At 45.2% G+C, this 15618-nt stretch overlaps 1 protein-coding gene across 1 annotated transcript; it reads left to right on the forward strand.

The window, feature by feature from the left end:
- The first annotated feature begins 6394 nt into the window (after window positions 1-6394).
- On the forward strand, window positions 6395-7096 carry LOC120952121 (uncharacterized). The gene has a single exon (XM_040371267.2). The coding sequence runs from the start codon at window positions 6395-6397 to the stop codon at window positions 7094-7096; it is 702 nt and encodes a 233-aa protein (XP_040227201.2).
- The last annotated feature ends 8522 nt before the right edge of the window (window positions 7097-15618 follow it).

Consider the following 15618-nt stretch of genomic DNA (forward strand, 5'->3'; position numbering starts at 1 on the left):
GAACCGGTGGGCTCATTGGAGTGACCTCGTGTCCGGCTTTGCCAAGGATCTACCGCCGGCATTGGGACGGTGTTGTGTCCCCGGGCACGCTGAACGGGGGTTTTCCAAATCGGAAACGACTGGACAGCTTTGGACGGGTGCAACCGTATTTGCATACGTTTCATTCACACTCACTCACTCTCTCTCTCTCCATCTCTTTATCGCCCCAACAAACAGTAAAATACGTTTGTGAGCTCCGAGAACAGGGGCGGCATGTGGAGCAAAGCTGGAATCGAAAAATCGGCATCGGACCGTCGCTGACAGCAACCAAACCGAAATGCAAACACAATTGTTCTGCCGGACGCCCCATCGAACCCCTTTACCCCCGCTCCACTTTACCGCTTCCGTCGGCCAATTCCGTTGCCCAATAGCCGGGGTACAAAACGACCGGTGCAAACCGGAACACAATTACAATAAAACATTCTGAAGTTTCGATCCTTCAGGGTGTGTGTGTGTGTACCGGCAAACTTTCCCCCACCCCCCATGATGAAACAGCAACGGAACAAAGGGAAGAAAAAAACGGCAAACGAGTCCAAAAGGAAAACAAGCGAAGGAAATGGCTCCAAGATGTTCACCGGATCGTGAAAAAAAAGGAAAGGAAACGGTTTGCATACCCGCTGCCGAAGCAGCTTCCCCAGCCAAGCCCTTGCACCGTAATATGCGCGCGTGTTCGTTCTATGACCAAATCGAACACGAACCGAACACGAAACCGGACAACGGCCGGGTACGGGGTTTGCATACATTATCCGCGTTCCAGTTCTTTTGTGCACCCTGGCACTGGTGTACTGGCACTACATTCGTTATCTGCACGCCGTACTTTATGGCGCGAACATTGGCTCCATCTTTGGTGCAATCGGGGGAGGGGGGGGTTAAAGATTTTCCCCCACATTCCGGCGGGCGTTGGTCCGCGCACGGAGCGAAGGGACACTTTCTTCCGCGCACACTGCACAGTACGTAGCGAAGCGTTTGGGTCGACTTGGCAAGGTGTGCGACGGTAAGGACGGTCCATTCGCCCGGGCAGGACGTGCTTTTAACCCGTTTAATGCAAAAGTAAACTACACAATATCACGATAATAAAGTCCCATTTGGTAGACAAATTGTATCGAAGGCATGGTGTATCGAGCGTTTCTTGTGAATGTCGTAGCTGTGGAGCTGTTTGTTGAGTCGTTTCGCGTGAGGTTGTTGTTTTTTTGCGATTATTGAGGTTGGCATTGTAAGCCTTTCACTTTGATGAAACAATTTACCACTTCATTAACTAGCTAACGGTTGACGATAGACGCGCTGGGATTACGATCAGTATGGATTGCTTGTGTGCATTAACCGTTGCATTTTGGTTTGTGCTTGATACAACGGTGTAAAAACTCAGTCGCCCACCACAATGTGAGAAATGAACGAACTAATGGTGAAGGTTTACCCAAATAGCTCTATGGCAAGCCTGCAGCAATCCAAGAACATCTGGAAAAAAATGATAACAACGTAACCATTCCTTGTTTGCCTGTAACCCTAGCAGGCTAAACACGATTACCCTTCTGAATGATGATGTGGTTCAGAAACTTTCGAGCTTTATCACCATTTAATACTTTGTAACATCATGCGCAAAAAATACGCAAAAAACTACAGAAGGGATGATGTTTGGCTTAATGCCATCCAACGGATTTCAAATGTCCATTGATTCAATTATTTTATTTTTTAATATGCATTACCAAGGGGTTAAAAGGGATTTTAGTGGCTCAATTGCTAACCCAAGTGCTAGACAACGTCTCACGGAGAAACAAACAGATGTCCGCTTTTTTATTCGTTGAATTAAGCCGAACAAAAAATTTGAGTAAATGGAGTAAATAGTTATATCGGTGGCAGTGCCAAGAGTTGTTGTGGTATATACGGTAATTTAGAAATCATCAAGTATAATCTAATATATGGTAGTACAAAAAGTTTTCTGGTCTTTTACAAAAGATTTCAAGGTTAAATGATGCTTCCCCAGCGGTCGAAACCACTATTTGTTTTGTTCAATGTGACAACATTATCTCGGGATCGTTAGGATTTCATAAGGGAACTCGTGTTTTTACTATTGCTGTAAATGACTACTAAACAAAATAATTAATTTTTAGTTTTTTTTTTCATAACTACTTTGAGTTGCACTTGGTTTAATCTAATTCGTAACGTTTTGGTTTTGTTTTTCAATTGTTTTCCACTGCGCCAGCACAGAACTGAGCTATTATACTATAATGGTTATTGTTAAGATATCATGAAAAAACAGGCCATAATTCGCAAAAATTCGCATATCTAGATTAGTGTAAAATAAGCCTCTGTTTCAATTACGCCTTTCCAGAACTGGATTAAATGCAGTCGTTAATACTAATGCAACATTCAATATTTCCACCAATCAAATTTTTACATTTCTGACGATCGAATGATGACGAAATTTCATATTTTTACAGTATTCTACACTGAGGAATGGAAACAAGTTTCCACAAATCAGTTTCATTAACATTACTTTGTTGGTACAATGTAGTATTATACAAAAAAAAACTTGTGATTAATGTTAATATTTGTTGTGTTTGGGAAGATGAATCGTTGTTCAATTGCCCTTTGTTGAGAATTTCATACATTTTATATGAATCAACACTCCGTTCATTACACCACTATAGGTATATTTATCATACGCGAAAAACGGAAATATAAAGAATGAATAAAACATTTTTGCATGTTTCCCTGTCCCACACGGATACCCAAGCTCGACAATTTATGGAACAAATTGTTCCGATACGATCAATAGTAACAGAACAATTTTCAAATACAACACTTTTGCAATGAATTTTATTTAACTTAAATGAAAGAAAACAAATAGATTGCTAATTTATTGTAAAGCATTATTTACTGCACCAATTTATTTTAACCTACCAACTTACATCTAACTTACACTTAAAAATCGTAAAACTTTACTTTCGCAAACACCCGAGCTACGCGAAGACTCCACGATCCGCATGACAAGTATACCTTGGGAACAATCTTTCATTTCTATTTCAAGAAAGTATAATAGACCTCAAATGTAAACCAGTATTACGATCACCTTATGTTGTTGTCCAGTTTAGTACGAAACGCTCAAGAAAATTGTTGCAAGGTAATTCCAGAGAAAGGCCAAACATGGAAGTTGAGCAACAGACTAGGAGGGACATTTTTATCCAGAATGCATTAACAGTAACAGCAGCCAATCGACCAAATGCTTCCACGAATTAAAACATCGTATGCAAAGAGGACCATTGGTCTGAGTTTTTTGGAAAAAAAGACATGTTGTTTATTTATTTTTACAGAGACAAAGGACCGATAGGTTTCTTTTGCCTCCCAGCAAACCACTCCAATTGTTGTTGAGGTGTTCCCTGAGAAGAAAATCATTTCACTTAATTTAACCCAAAGCACTTTGACAACCTTGTCCGCTCAAATGTGACGAAATGTCGGTCCTCACATGTGTTCAGTTACAAAATCATACAGCCATGTTCTGACTTCCTCATAAGATTTTTACTTTTAGATACTATTATTCTTAGTTGCCCACCATCAAACTTCCTGAGCGATAGGTGCGTGTCAAACCTTTCTTTGCTACGGACCAAACCATACTAGCAGCCGTATTCAGGCCATAGCTAGCCAATCTGGTATGGCACCGCCAGTTTCCATCGCAAGTATTTTTTTTATACTTTTCGCGTATCATAACTGTCGTGGTGCGCCCGTTTCGCTGCCTCTTAAATGTCTTGGCATTTGACGTTGATGTGATTCCGTCCGTAAACCGTACATAATCGCTGCAAAGCTGTGACGATGTGACGACCACCCCGGACGCGACCGTATGCCAACACGAGGCCCACGAGTCCGTCGGCGGAATAAAAACTGTATAAATGTCCAAACGCTTTCACGATTACCATTACTCTCCACACCGCACCGGGGGCATTAGGGGTGATTCATGTGCCCCATTCCCCCCGGTCCCACCCCGTGGCCGTCGTTTATCATTTGCTGGGATACTTTTTTTTGCCACCCATATGGGTTTTTTTTGTTTGTTTGGTGGGGTGGGAGTTTCCACCATGCTCCTATGTGCAAGGAACAGCCACGAGGTTTGGTTTCGCTGCACCAACTGACTGGCACAGTTGGTTTCAATTGAGTTCCACCGAGTTGATATATGTTTGGATGTGACACATGCTGCCCTTGCCCGCGGGCCGTACATGCCCTCCCATCCGACTGTCGTGTTGTCGCGCTCTGCAACTCCCATTCTCGATTCCATTTTCCTCGGTAAAAGAATCCTGATCCCGTAGGCTAGTCCGTCCTCGATATCCTTCAAGCGTGGACAAGCCCGGCCTTAGCACGTGGCTACTGAAAGCCAATACGAAGAAAGGAGAACATGATACCGTACCCTAAGCAGGGCCATGTGTAGCACGAAAAAGAACGACCGTTTTAAATACCTTTCTCGAAAGATTTCACTCACAAAAAGCTGCAGTGCAAAGTCCGCTTTTTGTTCTGTTATTTCTTCTGTGTATATGGCCATGTGTCGCATGTCAGAATATTGTAGCAGCGCAATAAATACATGCAAAACTACACCTGCCTTACGGTGCTGTTGGTTGACTTTCCTGCCACCTCAGCCCCACTAAATTGCAACACCGAATAAGGGCGTTTCTCGCTTACGCCGCACATTCATATTCCTTAAAAATTAATTTATTTTCCCACTGTCACACTACGAAACCACTGGCAAGCGGGCGGCCGGGCGGCGAAGCTCGACGAGCAATGGGTTGACGGTTTCATAAATTATACCCCACACATACAGTGCCCACATCTCGCCCTATGGCACTACAATCGATCATTCGGTGAGGGGGGGGGGGGTGTACAAAAACAAAACACAACATAAGCTTTCATGCTAAGCTATTTTGTTTCCATCAAACATCTTTAATCTTGATGTGGCTGAAAGGTGATCCGTAATGCAACAACTCGGTTTGGACTGGGAGCTGAGCTGGACATAGTACAACATGCAACCAATGTAAATGAGGCGATTGCTTGAGTGGGCGACGGGGGTGATTGAGGAATTAAAGCATTTTTTATTTCATTCGTTTGGTTGGTTTTATTTAGAAAGTGTGTCATTTCGGATTTGCAGGTGCAGGATAATGATTTAAAAGGTACAACACCATCACTTGTATAGTGGATGTCAGAACTGGATGAGGGTGAGTATCATTTCAATTGCAAAAATTCGTGTACGTGGCATTGAGTACCCCATAGATAGCAGATCCAGTGCTCAAACAGTCAGCTACATCTCGGATCAAACACCATAAGTCGCTCCTTCTACATTCTTTTACATAGGAGGGATGAACAGTGCCACCAGTGAGAAGATTCTGTTGCAGATATTGTATATGCACATTGCTATCCAAGACTCATAATTCTATTCTGTTGTGACTAAGCAGTACTCCCAGAAAACTGGTTTTTAAGATTCGTGGCATAAAAAGTTCCCTCATTTTCGAGATCATAAGACCTGAATGATCACAGCTGGTTGAACATCGTGCACTTTACATTTCAGCAAGTACACCAATAACGCACAGTGCACATGATTCAAGGAAATTTTGAAGAATTGGACTCAATTTTTAATGCGTCGTTTTTACATTACGAAATAGTTTCCTATGTTAATTTAGTGTATCAGATCATAACCCTACATAAACCTTATGTTAGGAACATGAATTCTAAAGGAAATAGGAACGTAGAAATTCTCCAAGCTTGCTCCAATATATTGCTGCCATGTCGGACGGGATCGATTCCCATCCTAACTATCCCTCCATAGCATAGTCTTGTCTATCCATGCAGGGAGGTACTTGATAAATCTAAAAAGTCTGCACAGGCCGACATGCATAGACCATAGGTCGGTTACACCAAAGAAGCAGAAGAGGATATATCAAAAAATACTCTTGCGTGTTGTTCGCTGCAACGAAATAAATCAATAACCGCCTCTCATTAAAAACCTACCGAAACCGTCTTATCAAGCACGATCAGTTCAATCAATGTTGTTCATACGGTTAAAAGATTACCGCTTAATGTAAGCCCTATTAACAACGTCTCTTATCGTACCGCCCGTTTTGATTGTGGCTTAAATCTGACCTTATACTAAGCAGAAAAAAATAATAATAAAACTAAATCTTTACCGTGTTTATCGCTTCGTGGTTAGTAAGTATCCATACCCACTCAGCGTGTCCCTTGTATCGACAGTATCGACTCCCACCTGTATAAAAGCATTTGCCAGCAACCGATTGGCACCATTACACTTGCCTAAGTTGTGTCGAAGTTTTTGGCAAAGTTTTGTCTCAAAAGGAACAGCAACAACAACAAAAAAAAGAAAAATATGAAGCATTTCCTACCACTGCTCGGTTTGGTGGCGCTGCTCGGTGCGGTCACAGCGGGACCGATATCGATGAGCAACAACAACATCGGGGACATCGTGAAGGTTAACGTGGATGCCGACGTCGATATCAAGAGCGAGATCAACGTGGAGCTGGTGAATGTGATTGCCGAGCTGCTGCTGGAGCTGCGGGATGTGAACGTGAACGTTTGCCGGGGATCGTCCTCCGAATCGTCATCCTCCTCGTCTGAGGGCACCAGTGAGGAGACTAGTGAGGAGACTAGTGAGGAGACCAGCGAAGAAACTAGTGAGGAGACTAGCGAGGAGACTAGCGAGGAAACTAGCGAGGAGACTAGCGAGGAGACTAGCGAGGAGACTAGTGAAGAAACCAGCGAAGAAACCAGCGAAGAAACCAGCGAAGAAACCAGCGAAGAAACTAGTGAAGAAACCAGTGAAGAAACTAGCGAAGAAACTAGCGAAGAACTCAGCGAAGAATTAAGTTCCACTACCATCACTACCACCGGCACTTTGCCAACAACGGGACTGCCTGATGCCATGCCCTACCAGCAGTTGGTGCAGTCGCTCGTGAAGACCAAACCGGACGGTTACAATGCGCCCGGCATGACCAAGGAGCAAAAGGAGCAACTGTGGCGCCAGCATGTGGAGCAGCTGGTCCAGAAGCACATCGTCGACCGTCAACCATAAACAAGATCGTTGCCAGTGAAAACTGATGAAACGCCGAGAGCGTAAATAATAAATAAACATTAAAACATTATTAATTGTACAAACGATTGCTATACTTTGCTATCGAATCCGTTCGCTTCCGCTAATTTGGTTGAAATTGGTAACGTCGGCAGACCCATGCCACCGTCATTTGTTACAGCCCCTTCTATCGCTAAGGAACTGCTGGCACTGGTGCGCCCACGTTAGTGATGTAATGCTTCACCATTTCTCACTCCGAAAACAAACAGCCACGAGCCATCTTGTAATATTTGCAAACCAATCGTTTCCAGCATTACTGCAAATGAAACGGAATAGCTTTGCGGTCCAGCGTTTCATATTTCATGTGCCACAATGTTTTACCGTCGCAAAATCACTCAAATCGCTTGGTAGTAGAGCAAGTACACTTTTCGGGAAGGGGAAGAGCTTCGGTGCAGTTGCAGCCGTACATCTCCAGCTGCACATTTGTCAAACAATGTTTGGTGTGCGGTTTTCCGCACAACCTGACGCCCCGAGATGGATGTCTCATGAGCACAGTGAAGAAATGGCCGCCCGATGTGATAGCGTGATCGTTACAGCGGGTGAAGAAAGAAAGCGAATGAGTTACGACGAACACGAATCTTTTTTGAACTTTTAACCATTTTATTAATCGACACTATTATCAATGGCAGCAAACGGGACCGCATTACCAGGCTGCTCGCCCGCGTCCTGTCCCTGCTGGCGGGCCATTTGCTGCTGCAGCATCTCCAACAGCTGCCCGAACTGGGACCCACCGATGCCGAACAAACTGTCGCTCTCGGCGCTAGAAACGTCCCCAGACTCCGAGCTGGACTTGCGGCCGGACTTGGAAAGCTTCCGCATCACTCGCTCGAACTGGTCGTACGTGTTGCCCTTGATGATGTTGCTAATTTGTGCGCCGAACCCGTGCCCCAGGCCGGCAAAGTCCGCGGGCATGCCGCCCAACCCGGGCAATGGGGACCCGGTCGCGCTCGGTACATTCGCTGCCACCAGCAGGGCGGCGACGACGAACGATACGGTAATGAGGATAGTTGTAGCACTTCGATCCTTCATCTTGAGAAGCTTGCTGCGCACTGTCGAGGCTACAGATGGCGCCGCCACGTGGTGGGTGCTAATTTAAACAGTCAAACGGTGATGCCGCCCTCGCGATAGCTAATCAATTCGTTTTGCAGCCCGATTGATTGGTGAACATTCACGTTCGGAGGGCGCTACACTTCACGGCTATCTAATCTGGATCGCCGCTCGGGGCGTGATTTGATTGCCGACAGCGGGATCAACCGACCCCGAAAACGGTTCCTTGCCCCTGTTTAGCTGTCAAAACGGTTCCCCGGACAGCCACGTCCACTTCAGTACAGCCGGAGCAGGTGAATCAATCACAGGTGCAACGGTGCAACGGACGCACGGGTGAGGAGTGAGCGGGAAAGTTTTTGAAACACAATGAAACATCGCGCGGCCCTGCTGGTCGGGCTGGCCGTACTGGGCGCCATCGTCGGGCGGGTGGCGCCAGCCGAGCAAGAAGACCCACTATCGCAGCTGCTCCTGTTCGGGGACAGTGCCGAGGAGCTGGTCGGCGGTCGGTACGGTGGACAGGCGGTGACCGGACCGATCAGCATCCGGGACAGCATCATCGGTGACATTATCAGCATCAGCGTGCGTGTGAACAGCACCGTCCGGACGAACGTTTCGCTCGAGCTGGTGCAGATTGTGGTGTGTGCGCTGAATGAGTACGGTCAGTACGGTATCGGGATGGCGGACGTACGCCGGGCGCTGACACGCTGGTACGGTAAGGCGCGGCCAGGCGGTCACCGATAAATCCCTGATCCCTGTGGCGGGGGGTGAGAGGGACTGAAACGTGCCAGCACAAGGCCCAACCAAGACGGCCGAACAACGGCTTTCGGTGAAGGATTTAATTATTTGTAAACACATAAATTTAATTGAATAATGGTAATGAAAAATAATGAACATTGCGTTGTTTGGGGTTTGTTTGTATTTTTTTTTTTTTTGTATTTTTAATTAAACCATACGTTTCCGTTGGAAAAGCGTACGACAATTACCGATACATTTTTCATTTCATCAAGTGAGGGGAGGGGGGGGGGGTGTGGTACCGCACGATCCGCGAAACAATTACATTGCGATGAAAAGAAAATTAAAATAAATGTCACACTCACACACACACACTACATTCGGGCAACATGGGGGCAACTCATTGCCCCGCGTGGCCGTCCGTCCGAAACGGGGCAAGGACAGGAGAGCGGGGAGAGGGGGAGGGGGTGGAGAGGAACAATTGGCAAACAACAATGACAGTGATACAGCAACAACAACAACAACACACACAGGAATAATATTTGCATACAACGAAAAACAATAAGAAAAACGGTGCGCCTCTACCAAGCGTCCCTTGTGACAATGGCCAGAAAGTTCAACTGTTGTTATTATTTTTGCTGTGCCGTTTTTTTTTTTTTGTGCGATGCGAAGGAAGAGGATGCGGTGCGGTTTTCATCCTTCCGTCCTTCCGGCGATGTTTGGTGGGACGGCCGTCCGATGGAAAATGATGATGGTTTATGTAGGAGGAAATTAATTTGCGTCTTTTTGATCGTCCCTTTGTGTGTGTGTGTGTGTGTGTGTGTGCAGATTTGTCCCAAACAAAAAAAAACACACACACCCACCCGGAACACACAACGCTGTCCCGCGCGTATAACGTTTCCGCTCTGGTGTGTGTGTGTGTGTGTGTGTGTTTTTTCCCGTCATTTTTCTACCACCAATGTTCACCACTTCCGCCCACCCAATGGGACGGGGGAGGGGGAGAGATGTGCGTGATTTTTCCCAATCCAGCCTCCTTTCCCCTCCCCTCCACTCCTCCCCTCCTCTCCCACCAAGTTCGCTTTGATAATTCGTACTCACGCTCACATTTATTATTCCTCCCGACAAATAAATGCCTTTTTCTATAAGTGATAATATTTTTTTGCTCTATTTTTGATTGTTTTTTTTCCAAATTGAGAGTCATTGTGTGGGTCCGTTTTTTGTTTGTTTTAAGTTGCAAATTACTTGCCGAAACTTTTTCGCCTCATTCGCCACATGGTATGGAGCCGCTTGTTCGACCACAATCTCAGGGCGAAACGCAACGCGGTTGGTTGGCGCATACATACATTATTGATGTCGCTTAAATCGCATTCGGTAAAAGTCGGTTTCGTTTTCCATTTGTTCGTGATTTTTTTCGTGCTTTTCACAAATGATTTTCCGAATCTGCTCGATCTGCCGGTGCGAGCGCGTAATCGGAGCCAGCGTTTGGAGATGAGAAAAAGACAGAAAAAATCATCTTCCCACTAAGTACAGCAACGTCCCCTCCTCTCAAAAGCTTAGCTATAAATCTACCCATTTGCCGTGTGTAATCGAACCATTTGGGCAATTTTTGCTCACCGTAAAAAATGGGAAATGTTAGCTAGAACGACTATGCCAATGATACAATGCACGGCATGCTACGGCATTGGGTAATTTGCGTGCGCCCGCTGTATCCAGTGCCGCATTGTTTGCAATTGTTTGCAGGGCAAACTTTTTGCAACGAATTGAAACAGGCATTCGATCGCTTTTGCTTACTTTGGGATAAAGTTTTTTTTTCCCGTCGGTTCAATAATTGGTGTATTTATTTTTCTATTGCTGCCATTTTATTGTTTTTTGGAACTTTATTGGCCCGTACCATCGCCAATTGCTTCGATATGGGAATGAGTGTGTTTTGGGTAGAAGTTCAATTTCTACTAAACTTCTAGAGCATTATTATTATTGTTAACAAGAACAACTGTACTGCCATACTTTGGTGTGCGATCGGTTGGAAAGAGTCGAAATATTGATAGCAATCCGCCTGTCAAATTGCTTGAGTTGGATTGGACACTTTTAAAAGTAGCTAGAAAAGCTTTGTGATAGCTGGTTTGCAACAGTAATTTTCCCTCCGAATAAAATTGCTTTAAAATGATCAACTTTTGGTCTTTAAGATCATTAAATACCAACACTTTATCCTTAGGGAATCTTAGTTTTAAACTGATTTGTGATTTGCAATTAATTTGTGCGCTGGGATAATTGATTGATTGTTTATGCAAACGACGTAACAAAAGACGTAAAATGATGATTTGCCACACGCATTTGCATGGTTTATTAGATGCTGTAATGTATTTGTGCATAAACACATTTAATTTCACAAAACGTCAAATCAAATGACGCACTTTTTTAATTTCTTTTTTTTTACGTCAAATACAGTCAGGAGCGCCGTTTATCCGGGCTCATCAGGACTCGATCTCGTTCGGATGCTCGAACAACACAGATAATGAGTCAAAGTACAGTAGAGCGCCGTTTATTCGGGCTTCTCGGGACTTAGCTTCGCCCGGATAAGCGAATAACACGGATAATGAGTCAAATGATATATTTTATCACCAATTCCTGGTTATTTTTTGGAAATTTTTCTTATTTTTTGATAAAAATAACCCAGTTTTTTATTAACTTCATGTTTTTCGAAAGAGAATTTCTAAAATTTGCCATGAATTATAGTGTTTTTTGTTATGACAATATGCTCTTATAACCGCTTTTTCAAATATTCTCCTCATAACCCAATATCACTTTTGTATTGAACTCAAGGATAATGTATTTAGAAGGTTGATTTTGATCGCTTTTGCTGGGCGACATTGTGGGGGACATCTGTCACTCTCTGCATACAAATTTCATTACCCCGCACCAAGGTGTTATAAATGACAAGGTGAAGTTGTTCAGAGCAAAATGACATTTCTCGACTTGACATATCTCTTCCGGGGGCTCCGGTATAAATATCGGGGAGGGCTGGTGCGGAGTAATGAAATTTGTATGCAGAGAGTGACAGATGTCCCCCACAATGTCGCCCAGCAAAAGCGATAAAAATCAACCTTCTAAATACATTATCCTTGACCCCGCACCAGCCCTCCCCGATTTTCATACCGGAGCCCCCGGAAGAGAAATGTCAAGTCGAGAAATGTCATTTTGCTCTGAACAACTTCACCTTGTCATTTATAACACCTTGATTGAACTGTCATTTCTCAACAGCACGGATAAACGGAAAGCCGGATAAAAGGTACCCGGATAAACGGCGCTCCACTGTATATAGTAAATCATAAATTACTTAACTTTTTTTTATAATTTATCTTATGTTTCGATTAAAATAGCCAGTTTATGTTTTTACAATAAAAATATTTTAAATTTGCCATGAATTATAGCATTTTTGTGATGGCATTGTGCTATTATAACGGATTTTTTTTCTTCTTCAAATATCCTCTTCAGCACGCATTGTCACCTTTGTATTGAACTGTCATTTCGCAACAGCACGAATAAACGGATAACCGGATAAAAGGTACCTACATAAACGAGCCTCCACTGTAGTTGTACAAGTCTAGATGAACTATTTTTGGGGTCCGGTCTTGTGGTGTAGTCGTCAACTTATACGACTTAACAACATGCCCGTCATGGGTTTAAGCCCCGAATGGACCGAGCCCCCCATACGCAGGACTGACTATCCGGCATTGGGTAAATCAATAAGTCACTGAAAGCCAAGCCTACTAGTAGCTACAGGAAAGCCTTTACCGACCACGGTTGTTGTGCTATAGAAGAAGAACTATTGTAAATTCAACTGCAGGCAGCAACATTGGGTAGCTCACAGACAAAAGCTTATGTTTGGAGACAGGCATGGATTGATATTGCAGATTTAGCTTAGCGGCCATGTGTCTGCTGTATTTACTGCAATGAAACATTTGTATTCTAGTTACATATGTTGATGCTTCATAAGACATTCTCGATTAAGCCTAAAATGTGTACCTTCCCTACTACCCAAAGGACCTTCCCCTGCTACCAATTGATTTAAATGCTGTACGTTAACAGTTATTATTAATAAGTACAGCATTTGAGGACTATGCTTAACAGAGTTACTGTCACAAAAGATCATCTTGGAATATTTCGATTTCTATCTATGCCCCTTCACGTCGCCTTCGTGAAAGACACCCGTTCTTTATTCCTTCCCGCCAAACTCGTCATGGCCACAATGACCCTTTCTTGCGCGCTCTTTCTGCATTTAACGACTCGTATCACCTATTCGACTTCAACGTCTCAGTTTCCCAGTTCCGCTCTCGTCTTCGTGATAAAGAGTTACAAGAACACATTTGTAAAACCCTAGAGGCCAACAAATTATTAATCAAATAAAGAAATAAATAAATTAATCAATCAATTAGTCGTCATCTCATTAGAGCTAGCCATAAGGTCTGGCAAATTCAGCCAACGAGACGGGTATGTTGCTACACTAATCATTGGACAGCTTCACCCTGAGAAATGATCTGTTATTTACAAAATGTGGAAACATGAAACTTGTACGCAAATAACTCTCAGATAATGCTACAAACAAAAGCGTTGAGTAGTCAACAATTCAGGGTCGTTACTTTTCCTCGTTGATTCACATAAAGTGCATTACTTATCAGTGATAAAGATATTACAGTGATTCAAACGTTACATCACTCTGCAATCTCTACAGCGAAACCTCTTCCTAAAACGAATCGAAATAGATCATTGAAATTAGTTGCATAATCGAATAGGCTATTGGTTTCAATCACGTTTCTTGACCACAGATGATAACCATTCTGATAACATGTGCGAAAACAATCGCTTACCGTACCAGATGCTACAACGACCTTTTATTTGTTTGTTGTTCTGTTGCTTTGCTCTCTTCCATCAATCCCCATCGTGATAACAAGTGTGATGAAACTATACTGCCAAGGTTAGGCACATTGTCTTGTCCCGCTCATCGGAAGAGACCCAAGTACATCGAACAGATAAACGGTTGTCAAGATTATGTTGCCACCTTCACAAGCGATGCAGATTCAATTCAGCCCCATGTGTGCACATTCATCCTCAAGCTTGCACACCTTCTTGAACCATGTGTACGATATAAAAGAGCCCACGCACGGTTCCAGCTCCAACACTGCATCAAAATGATCCGAGCTAGAATTAGTGCCCTCCTGCTGGTAAGCAGCGCCATCTGCTTGGCGCTTGTCTCGGGCGATCCTATTACCATCTCCGGCAACACCATCGGAGATCTGGTGAACGTGAACGTGAACGTGACGGCAAACATACAGAACGAAATCAACCAGGACTACGTGAACATTCTTGCCCTGCTGCTGTCCTCCACCGGAGACGTGGAGCTGTTCCGCAGGTTAAGTAACGCCGCCGAAGAAACGGATGCCGCTCCGTCCACCATGGCACCGAGCACCGGCACAAAGGCACCCTCCCCCCAATCGCAGCCCAAACAGGACATCGATATCGAGGAAGCGCTGAGAAAGTTGTTCCCCAAGCTAGTCAACAAACAATAAACGATCCGTTATCGTTCGTCCAAAGTGTGTGGAGTTTTGTTTATTTATCGCATTCCCCAAAAGAACCGATCGTTCCAACCGGCACGATCTACGCGACTGGGCGATATGGAACGTCTATTCCCACAGTTCGGTCGCCTTGTCCATGATGTCTTTCAGCTGAACAAACAGCTCCTCGACCGTGGCGTCGATGCGCTCCATCAGATCGTCCGAAAGGTCCACCAAACCGTCGTTGCTCACGATCGTGTACACGATCTCCTCGAACAGGCTCCACGGCATGATCTTGTACACCTCATCGACCACGTAGTCGGACGCCTGGTAGACCAGCTCCAGCTCCACGCCGGACAGCTCCTGCAGCTCCGGGAACACCGCGAACTCGTACTCGAACAGGTCGCGCAGACCCGCCTTGATGCGCACCAGGTCGGCATCGATCATGGCGAGCAAGTCGGCCGAAAACTCAAACACACCGCCGTTGGCCAGCACCTCCTTCACGATCTCCTCCAGCACGTCGGCCGGGAACACCTCGAACATTACCTTCGTCGCGTGGTCAAAGTAGTCGGTCAGCTGGGCGACCACCTGCTCGTCCGCACCCTCGACGCTCTGCAGCGCCAGTGCGACCAGATCCTGCTGCATCGCGCCGCGCACGGTCTCGAGCGCCACGTCCAGCCGCTCGGACAGCTCCTCCGAGAACGCAAACACACCGTCGTTAACCAGCGCCGTGTGCACCACGTCCTGGAACACATCCTCCGGGAAGTTGGCGCGCAGGCTGTTGAGCATGGTCGCGATCGATTCGTAGATAAGCTGTATCGTTTCGTCCGGAATGACGCGAGCGACCTTCTTCGGGGTGAGCAGCGTTTCGAGCGACTCGAGCACCTCGCGCAGCTTCTGCCGCAACGATTCCAGCGTCTCCTCGATGCGCTCGTTCAGCTCGTCGGACAGCGCGATCACGCCCCCGTTCTCGATCACCTCGTACACGATGTCTTCCAGCAGCTTCCACGGGATCGCCTGGTACGTTTCGTCGGCCAGATAGTCGATCACACGGTAGATCAGGGCACGCGTCTCGTCGTCCAGCGCGATCAGATCGTCGAACAGCTCGAACTCGTAATCGATCACCTTGCGCAGCTC

This window comes from Anopheles coluzzii, chromosome 2, assembly GCF_943734685.1.
Source record: "Anopheles coluzzii chromosome 2, AcolN3, whole genome shotgun sequence".
Taxonomy (NCBI): Eukaryota; Metazoa; Arthropoda; class Insecta; order Diptera; family Culicidae; genus Anopheles; species Anopheles coluzzii.

Coding starts and splice junctions, on each gene's coding strand:
- LOC120952121 (XM_040371267.2), top strand. CDS start 6,395: ATGAAGCATTTCCTACCACTGCTCGGTTTGGTGGCGCTGCTCGGTGCG.